Source organism: Camelus dromedarius, chromosome 2 (assembly GCF_036321535.1).
Source record: "Camelus dromedarius isolate mCamDro1 chromosome 2, mCamDro1.pat, whole genome shotgun sequence".
In the NCBI taxonomy this organism is placed as follows: Eukaryota; Metazoa; Chordata; class Mammalia; order Artiodactyla; family Camelidae; genus Camelus; species Camelus dromedarius.
In genome coordinates this window covers 65,245,066-65,255,754 of record NC_087437.1, presented here as the reverse complement: position 1 = coordinate 65,255,754, position 10,689 = coordinate 65,245,066, and the positions used below count along the sequence as shown (strand labels likewise).

Sequence of the window (10,689 nt, the reverse complement as noted above, 5' to 3'; positions counted from 1 at the left end):
CTAAATCTTTTCTTTCCTATTGTCTATTGCTTTCTACTTTTGCTTTATTTTGGGTACATTTCTTTTGTCACATGGTGAGTTTCTTTCTTTGGTAGGATGCTGGGTGTGAGTCTAGTCTTTTGTTTCTAGATTTATGGCTTAGTCTAAGACCTTAATCTACGCCCTCTGGGCTAGCTGATGGGAGGAGTGGAGAGGGCCAGGGTCACAGTCCCCTCCCCAATCTAGAGAAGCATAATCCAACAAGCCAATAGTTGCTACTATGATTTGAAGCAGAAGTCAAGTCTATTAAAATCATAATTGACCATCCCCCTACCCAAAGCCAGAATAGTTTTTGTCACCCAGAAGGCATTCAATAAGTAAGAGATGAATAATGTACAGCATATTGCTGGAGTTAATAATACTGTACTGCATATTTGAAACTTGCTAAAAGAGTACATCCTAAAAGTTCTCACCACAAGAAAAAAAGATTTTGTAACTATGTGTGGTGACGGACGTTAACTAGACTTATGGTGGTGACTGTTTCACAATATATACTAATATTGAATTGTTATGTTATATACTTGAAACTAATGTTATATGTCAATTACACCTCAATTACAAAAAGTAAGTGGTGAGTGAGTGAATGAAAGAACAAACAGATGGATAAATGAGTAAGCCTTCAGTCAGTCTGAGGAAGATGATGGCAGGGATGGGTGGGCAAAGCACCACAGAGAAAACAAAATTAAAGGTTAACAAAAAGCATTAGCCAGAGCAACAAAATATGTAGCATTATGGCTAAACAAGCTGCAGCTCAGAAAGGTAAGGAAATGACAGCAGTTTAAAAAGATTAAGAATAGAATGAAGATCTAATGGAAATCTAATGGAAATTCCAGAAGAAGCTAGTAGAGATAATGGAAGCAAGACAATATTCAAAGAGATAATCACTCAGAAATGTCTATAACTGAAAAAATTCAAGAGTGTTTAGATTGAAGACATATAGTAAGACATGGACAAGATAAATATAAATCTTACACAGACACTCTAGGTAAAAATATGGACTGTAGACAAAGCACAAATCTTTTAATAGCAACTAGAGAGTAGAGAAAGGTTACAAAGGAATAAAATTTTGACTATCAGCAGACTTCTCAAATAAATGAGCTGTACACTCACCTAACTTATGCCAGGCTGACAATGTAATCAATATATTTTCAGGCAAAGAAAGCTTTAAAATGTTTACAATTAATAGACCATCACTAAGAGAACTACTTGATTCTACTCCAGAAAGAATAAAACTGTGCCCAAAAGGAAAACTAAGGATGAAAAAAGCAATGATGATCAAAGAATTTGAAAACTTTGACAAAAAATAATAATGATAACTTTAAGGGGCATAAAAGCAAGTTTGATCTAAAATAGACAAAAATAACAGTAAAGACTGAAGATGGGGAATTCACTGTTAAAAATTCAAAGAGCATTTTATTGTTTGGGAGAAGTATAAACAGAATAATGTCAGAATTTTTAAAATCAAGTAGGTATGTGAAAAAATTAATGGAAACTTTAAATCTTGCATGTAACTTACATACCATTGTGGGAGAGGGGAAGGGAATACAGTGCAAACTTTCCAACAAAAGGCAGAAAAAGTGGGAAAAAAAAAAACCAAAACACAAAGATAAAGAGGTAGAAATCATTATCCTATCAAACATAAATAGATTTAATCCATGTTAAAATTCTCCAATTGGACTGCAATTAAAGAGACACACCTATAACTTCAAATTATGCAAGTATAAAGGTAAAGAGGTAGTGGTATCAAGAGGGCACAGGAGTCAGCCTTAAAAGTTGGTCAAAGTTAGGAAGTTTAAGCATAAAAAGAATAAAAAGTTTATTTCCAGCAACAGTGGTATTAGTCTCTAGGCATACTTTCGTTGAATAAATGAATGATTGAATGAATGAATCAAGGGTGGGACGTTAGGGGTGTGTCTGGGTGGTGCAAGGGTCTGATGGTATCAAAAATTACATTTAAATACACCGTGTTTCACCATGAAGACACACTAAAGGAATTGCATTTCCAGAGAAACACATCAAGAAGTCTTGAAAATAGGCAATCCAAGGGGATTTATGACAGGTAAGCAGGGGGAGGGAAGGGAGAGAAAATAGGGGACCAGAATGTGGGGTCAAAAAGAACTTAAAAGACCAAAGGTGCAAGATTAAAGGATGCAAATCGCTCAGCTCCATCCCAGTTGGAGGGAGGTGACAGAAGGTTGTAAACTGAGGGCAGAAGGAAGATCAGAAGATCTGACTGTCTCATGAAAGTCAGGGAGTGAATGTGAGACCCTTTGCTACTGAAGGTTGATGTCTGCTTTGCAGGACTCCCATACTTTACCAGTCTGTGCTAGCCTGGCCTTTGCAAGTCCTCATTAGACTACTCAGCATCAGAAGCTCCATCATAGCAGCAGTTTTCATGTGGCTTGTTCACTGCAGAACCACCAGACCTAGATAAGCACAGCCTATAGACGGCAGGCGATGGATACTTGCTGAGTTAGTGTGGTGCCCCCACTGGCAATTCCGTCCTGTGCTATCTGGGATGATACCCAAGCTCAGCTGAAGCATGCTTCTTGTTCAATATGCCAGTTTAAGATGTAGGCTATCAAATACCCTTTCTGGGAAAGTGGGCAGGAGTTAGTAAGACCTAATTCATTCCCACTTATGCTACTCTAGCTGCCCAAATGTTAATATCTTACTTCCCTTCATTTATAAGAGGATGCTAACGACTGTACTTTTCCCCATGCGTTTGCTGAGAATTAAACGAATCCCGTGTATGAAGCACTTAGATGTCGAAAAACATCTCCAAATATTATTATTATTAGATTTAACCAGATATTTACCATTTCTGTGGCTCTTCCTTCATTCCTGAAGTTCCAGTTTTCCTTCATATCATTTCCCTTTAGCCTAAAGAAGTTTCTGGTAACATTTCTGTAGAATAGAACTAATGGCCACAGATCTCACAGTTTCCCTTAATCTGAGAATGTCATCATTTCTGCATTCTTTTTTTTTTTTTTACAGATTTTTAAAAATATTTTTGAGTGAGTGAGTGAGTGATTGATGGTGGGGGGGGTAATTAGGTTAATTTCTGTATTTTTAGAGAACGTACTGGGGATTGAACCCAGGACTTTGCGCATGCTAAGCATGTGCTTTACCAATTGAGCCCTCTCCCCTTCTCTATTTTATTTTTTATAACTGCATGTTATTCTATGATTATCTCACTCCCTCACCTTCTACTCTTGAAGGATATTTTCCTGAATATAGAATTCTGAGTTGGCAGTTCTCTCCTTTAAGCACTTGAAAGATTTTGTTCCACTATCTGTCTTCCTTGGTTTCCGATGAGAAATCTAAAGTCATTTGATCTGGTCTAATTGTCTAATTGATTCATCTTTCTGTTTATAGACTATGTTTCAACAATCTCACTAAAGAAAATATCCCCTACTCCGAGTCACAAAGATATTGACACACATTTTCTCTTAATATTTCCAAAGTTTCATTTTTGACTAATACTTCTGGACTATTTTTCTATGGTATAAAATGTAAATCATTTTCCAGCTGTGGTAGAGACGTGGGGGATTAACCTCATTTGTCTGAGACCGTTACAGCAAACACAAGCCCCTTGAAAACACTGCTTTCCAGTTAAATGAATGACTTCATCAGTGTCTTCTTTCTCATAAAGGCTTTCTTTGCCAGATGTCAGCACCCCTGATGAACAAAATGGCCCAAGAGAACCCCCAGCCAGATCCTTTTATCTATGTGGATGATTCCAGCATGAACTCCCAGGATGATTCACAGTTACTGGCTGGTCCCAGTGAGTATAACTCTCCTCCACTCTTGCCCTCTTTACACGGGGCCCTGTAATTGTATTTTGAATTTGTTCTGAAACAGCTTTTTTTTTCAAAAGTCTATTTTAAAAATATTCCCATCATAAAAGGGGAAGCTATCAATTTCATATCAAGGTCAAGTGCCTTTGGCTCCTGCTTGACCAAATTATGATACATAAGCTAAGAACACAAGATACAGAACAAGTAAGAATGTTTTTCTAGGAGAGAAGGACTGAAGCATAGAGAGATAGAAATACAGAAAGCTCCCTTCCCAGAGCAGGATACAATCCTGACACCAATTCCAATATGTGGACATTTTCCCCATACAGAGCAATTCTCGTGACACCAGCTGAGTATCCTACAATTCAACTCAATTCTCACGCTCCCCAGAAAAAGCATCAGGTCCCACAGGTTAAGGGCTCAGTCCCACAAGACTCCTTGCACTTTCGATGCCAATCACAAATCCAGATTGTCACCTGTGCTTCTGACCAACTGGCTATAAATCAGAGGTTCTCATGATCCCCTCATTGGCAATAGTTCTTCAGACTTGGCTCAGAGCTATTTGGCTTTTTGCGGGTCTTCCCAGAGAGTGGAGTTTTTCTGTTAATTTGTCACTCTGGGTCACAAGAGATTCATTAATATTTATTTTCTATTTTGCAGAGGATTCTAAGAATGCACAATTGTTCCACTGTCTTGCTGCATTTTGACCTTGTTCCTTTCCTACCACTCTGTCATGTTCCAAGTCACACTTATCACCAACCAGAATCTCTAGAACATCATCAGTGTCCTTAACTGTTCTCTGTTTTCCCAGATCTTGTAAATCATTGAATGTGGACTGTGATATGATGGAATAAAATAAAGCAAAGTTTTGTCGCCCCCTTATCACTGAAATATTGTAGTATCCAATATTTCAGGTGTATACTCTTGTGCATCTACTTCAACTTGCTCTCTGTAAGACTATTCTATCATAGAATCACATTTTTTCAACAAAAATTCCTTGAATAAACTGTACAGTCAGAGCTGATTTTCCAACGCCTCGTGAACCAAGAACCACTAGCTTATACTCACATATGGTGCAAACTTGTATAAGCTAGTACCTCTCACACTGTCACCTGGTCCCTGCAGCCAGCATTGCCCAGTGCCTCATGCTCCCTTTGGGTCATTCGGCTACTCCTGCCACCAAGACTGTCCAGCCGCTGCAGCCACTGTGACTGGTTTACAAATCTGACTCTGGTCAAAGTTTGGCCTCTCTTCCCAGTTTTGGACTCAGCTTTTCAAGCTCAGTAAAAATTTCTGCTGAGATGTCGATTAAGATTAAATTGAAGTGGAGGGTGGCTATAGCTCAGTGGTAGAGTGCATGCTTAGAATGCACAAAATTTGGGTTCAATTCCTAGTACCTTCATTATAAAAAATGGGAAATGGACATTTCTAATGTTCAGATGTTTATTTCAAGAACATAATATACTTCTATATATTCAGATCATTTAAGCCCTTTAGTACAATTTTATAGTTTATTTCATATAGTTCCTACATATTTCATTTAGATGCCTTGTTAGGCATTCTATATATTTTGATGTTATCGTATATAGGATCCCTTTTTTTTTAATGAAGGTCCTGGGGATTGAACCCAAAACTTTGTGCATGCTAAGCATGCACTCTACCACTGAATTATGTTGACATTACATTTTATAGCAACTAATGGTTACATCTTAATCTTATATTCTTCCAATATGTTTTATAAAATATTACATGTTTATAGTGGATTCTTCAGAGAGAATTTTATTGTTGTTGCAAATGACACTTTTGCTTCTCCATTATACTACTTATTTCTTACTTATTTTGCCTGGTGCACCAGGACAATGCTGCACAATACCTATGTTAGAGTGTACTTTTGCCTTTTATTTACTTTAGTTGCAGTGCTACTAATGTTTCTTCATTAAATATTTATTCTTTTTATGCTGAACTCTTTTGGTTAAGGAAATGCCTTCTATTCATACCTTGTTCAAAGTTTTATCAGAAATGAGTATAGAATTTACAAATTTTTTTGTCATCTTTTGATATGATCATGAAGATGTATTCCAACTGTTAACGTTAATGTAGTTGATTGTCTTAACATTTTATTCCTTAAAATACAGAAGAGAACAATAAATAATATAACAAGTATCCATAATCTCACCACCAAAAAGAAAAAAAACCCTGTTAACATATGAACACATTTTTTTCCAGTTGCTCCTTCCAACTTCATGCTCTAAGTAAATCACACAAGAAATATATAGCTTAGTGTCATTTATTAAAAAATAAAATAATAGAAATTAATGAAAGTATTTATTTAATGATCATTCCTACCAGTTCTATGGCACCTCTTTTATTCTCTGAGGCAGTCACTAAAATAGTTACAATTTTTGTAGTCTACTCTTTATATTTTATACATAAACTATAATTTTTTTAAAGGAAATATATTTCCTATACACATTACATAGGAAAATAAGAACTAGTAATTTTTTTTTTTTTTTTTTAGGATTCTTCATTGACCTCTGCTTGGAGGAGGCACTGGGGATCTAACCCTCGACCTCCTGGGTGCCGAGCACACGGTCCACCACCTGAGCCACAACTTTCTCCCAAGCACTAATAATGTGGTTTTTTAAATTTATTGTCTATAAAGCCACACCTTTCCCCCAAGAACTAGTAATGTGGTTTTTAAAATTTATTGTCTATAAAGCTATTAAACTATTTTAAGTGGCAATGTTTTCCTAACTTACACTTGATATGCTGAGGAGGTTAATAATAAAATACTTATTTGGTGCATATAACATGCCATGCATTATTCTAGTGTTTTGTGTGTATTTATAACTTACATTAATACATTCATGTAATACATTACAAACCCTATTATAAAATAGATACTCATAGCATTCCCTTTTTATGCTTAATGAAACTGAAGTGAAGAGTTTAAGCAACCCATTCATGATCACATTCCTAGAAAAGTACAGTTTATAAGCAAAATTTCTACTGTTACACACAAACAAGTCAGAGATTACTGAATCTCCACTCCAATTCTTCCAGCCACTCACCTTAGCAAACATAGTTCCTGCCCAAAGCAGTTCCATCTCAGGGTGAACCCCTCTTCTTTTGGAAAAAATAATTGCTGAAGATTGTTTTAAACTTATTTTAACATTTTATTATACAGAAAATTTCAAATAGAAACAAAAACAGAATAATATACTTACCTTCATGAGTCTATCATTCAATCTCAGTAAATACGTATCTCATTTAATATAATGTTTTTGAGGTGCATCCATGTTGTAAAATGTATCGGTAATCTGTTCCTTTTATTGCTGAATGGTTTTCCATTGTATGAATATACAACATTTGTATATCCTTTCAATAAGGAGATTTGGATTGTTACCAAATTTTGGCAATTACAAGCAATGCTGCTACTAATAGTTGCATATAAATCTTTGCATAGATAAATGTTCTTATTCTCTTGGGCAGATAGATTCATAGGAAGAAACTGCCAGACAGTTTTTCAAAGTGGCTTTATCATTTTACAGTCTCACCAACAATTTCCAATCACTGTTTGAGAATTCCAGTTTCTGCACATTCCTTCACATGCCATTTATATATCTTTTTTGGTGAAATGCTTATTCAAATCTTTTAATTAGGATTAAAAGCTTTTTAATTGGAATGTTGGTCTTCTTATTTTTGAGATATAAGGTGCAAATCCTTTCAGATACATGACATTTTCCTGAAGGGTGACCTTTAACATTTCTATAGTGTAGGTTTACTGGTGATGGATTATTCAACTTCTGTATGTCTGAAGCATCTTTTCACAGATGCTTTTCTGAGGATGGTTTGCCGAAATTTCCAATGTACACCTGTTGGTGTTTGGGGGGTTCTCCTTGTAACTTAGAACAAAATTCCCAGCGATAGCATTTCATAAACACTTTCCAAAAGTGCTGTATCACAAAAACTTATTTCAAAGTAAAGATTATGTACCTGATAAAACTACACTGTTTAATTTAAAGAATAGGATCAGAATGTCGATGAAGCTATGGCTGTTTAAAGTCAATGCAAACAGTTTGAATAGTTTGGTGAAATGTGAGTAGAAAAAATCAGTATTTATAAATGAATATCTTATATATTTGGTTTCAAATACATATATGTGAACTTCAAAAATAAATTAGATAGTATAAATTTAGGAATATGTACATTTAAATATGTGATTATATTAAATATATTTTGTTAAAGTTATTTCCATCCATGTACATAAGTGGCATTAGTCTTACAGTTTTGTTTATAGTGTTTATTCTTGTCTGGTGTTAGGATTGGTGTTAGGGACTTCAAATACAAGAAGTGAGGCCCAAGTAAAGACTCTTCTTCCATCTAGTGAAATGGGTGTATAACAGGAGAATTAGCACAGCATTGCCTTGAGTTCTGTAACTTACCTATGTTTTTGTGTGGTTATTAGTCTGCTCAGTGCCTACAGTCCTTTTTAAGCAAATATTGGTGATCATATTTTCTTAGAAAATTTCCTTCTTCTCTCTATTGTCATTTTTTAAAAATATTTTATAATTTTTTCAATTGTCTCCACATATTTAGTCATGTCTCATTTCATATGTATCTTTTCCCAGAGGAGTAAATAGAGCTTCAGAAAGCCTGGGAAAGAAAAAAACTCACTTGCCAGACAAGATAGACTGGGTTCCTGAATAAATAAATGAAAAGAGGAAACCCATTTTGAAGAGTGTGTTATACTCAGGTGCAGGGGCACGAGGTTTCTTCCCAGTTTCTAAAAGAAACAGTGTGGAAAAGACGATAAGGGAAGCCCCATCCACTGTCCTGAGGTTAGGCAGGGTAGACAGACCGAGTAAGAGGGAAAAAGTTTTTTCTGTTTTCAGTGCAGGGAAAACTGAAACACAAGGAAACCAGTTTCCAAAGCAAATAGACTGGGTACATAGAAAATTGAAGAGGTAGAATTTCCTAGTAGGGAAAAACTAATCTCAGAAAACAGAGGACAGAGCACTGTTACATAGGTCTCAGCCTCCTGGAGTTAAGATCTTTATCTCCTGATTCCAAGCCTGGGTGGGGGAAGTCATGGGAAATCACAGCTGTGGTTTTCTAGGGGGATTTGAGCCGGAAGCGGACCATGTTAATGTAACCACCGCCTCTCCATTTCTGCTCTACAGAGAAATGCAAGAAGCATCAAGAACGCACCTCATTTACCCAAACACAGCACAAAGAATTGGAGGCTCTGTTTAGCTGCAACATGTTTCCAGATAAAAATCTCCAGAGAAAACTTGCTTTAAAACTCAACCTACCAGACTCAACAGTAAAGGTCTGTCTGATCCTCTGAGGTGTACTTTGTACCCTCACCCAAATCACATTCTACTGTTCAGCCTGGAAATCCCCTCCATAACACAGCAGTAGTAATACTTCTTTTACTGAGTACCTACTGTGTGCTAGTGCTGAGCTGGGCACATTGTATATGTTGCCTTCACTGTCATCCAATTTTGGGAGCAAAGCAACTGGGTCACAGAGATAATATGTAGCGTAATTGGAATTAGAACTCCGGAGGTCTTGTCCTGCAGAGCTCAAATTAGAGGAAGGGATCTCATCCAGACAGACGCCTCACTTAGGGTCTTCTCAAGCAAAACCCTACAATCTGTTTATTCACGACATTACCAACAGACAAATAACTTCCCCCAGCTTCTGAGTCTGCTAAGGCCCCCAGTTTTTGTTAAGACTAGTCCTCACTGTACAGGCCTTCTAAAATAAGCATCGAAAATCCCTCAGTTCAAATTCCTTACCTCTGTCTAGATTTCTGAACTTGCTTCTCTTCTGGAGTTCAGGACACTTTCTCTGAACCCCCAGTATAACCTCTGAAATGTACCCCCTTTATTTCCTTCTCTTCTCTCTGGGGCCCAGTCCTGATCCCTCACTGTTCCTATTGACTCCATTCATACCTACTTCTGCTCTCTCAGAACTCAGTATCATGGTGACTTGGAGAGAGGGCATGAAGGTTACAGTTTGGCTTTTTTCACCCAGGAGAAGCCTCAAACTCCTTCTTCAGTAACAGACTATAAACTCCTCTCTTCCCCCACTCCCAGATTTGGTTCAGGAATCGGCGGTTCAAAATGAGGAAGCAGCAGCAGCAGCAACAGAAATCACTGAAGCCACCAAACCAGATCCTTCCAGCCAAGAACGTGTCAACAGCATCAACAAGTCCTCATTTTTTCCCCCCAACAGTTTCAGATTTCTGTAGCTCCTTCTCACCTCAGCCCTTAGGCCCTTTCAATTGGGTGGGGGACTCTGTTCTCACTGAGAGTCCTACAAGTGATGTCCAAATCCAAGATCCTCAGTTGGAGAGGCTGGTGGCCTCAGTTCCTGCTTTGTACTCTGATGCCTATGACATAGCCCAAATCATGGAAATGTACAGTTTTCCTGATGAAGATGAGATAGCCAGCTATTCTTTCCACTCTCTCTATCAGTATCTCTCACCAACAAGGCCCAGTTAGAATAGAGTTCCTCCCTTAGCATCTTTGCAGGTCCAGCTGTAGGTTTACCTCCTGGGCAAACCCGGTTTAGTACAACAAACTGGAGCTTTGCAGCCTTCATCTTAAGAGAGAGCCTAGAATTCCAGAACCCCTCTAGTAGTGTGGTGGACTTTGGATTTCTCTTATCAAAGTACTAATAAATGGCAGATAGCATAGAAAAAGGATCTTGCATCTTGTACATACCTTTTCCTTTTGTCTGCTTCTTAAACCAAACATCTGGTTCAGTGTAACTTTGATTTCCATGGAAATGTTGTAAAAACTAGTTTTCTCCAAGTATAGCTCAGTAGTACATAACCAGC

At 37.2% G+C, this 10,689-nt stretch overlaps 1 protein-coding gene across 1 annotated transcript; it reads left to right on the top strand.

Annotated features, from left to right (window-relative positions):
- The first annotated feature begins 770 nt into the window (after nucleotides 1-770).
- Nucleotides 771-10,351, top strand: ARGFX (arginine-fifty homeobox). Its single transcript, XM_064478018.1, has 4 exons — nucleotides 771-798; nucleotides 3,695-3,826; nucleotides 9,023-9,171; nucleotides 9,944-10,351. Exons 1-4 carry the CDS (start codon nucleotides 771-773, stop codon nucleotides 10,349-10,351), a joined length of 717 nt encoding a protein of 238 aa, XP_064334088.1.
- Nucleotides 10,352-10,689: the final 338 nt, after the last annotated feature.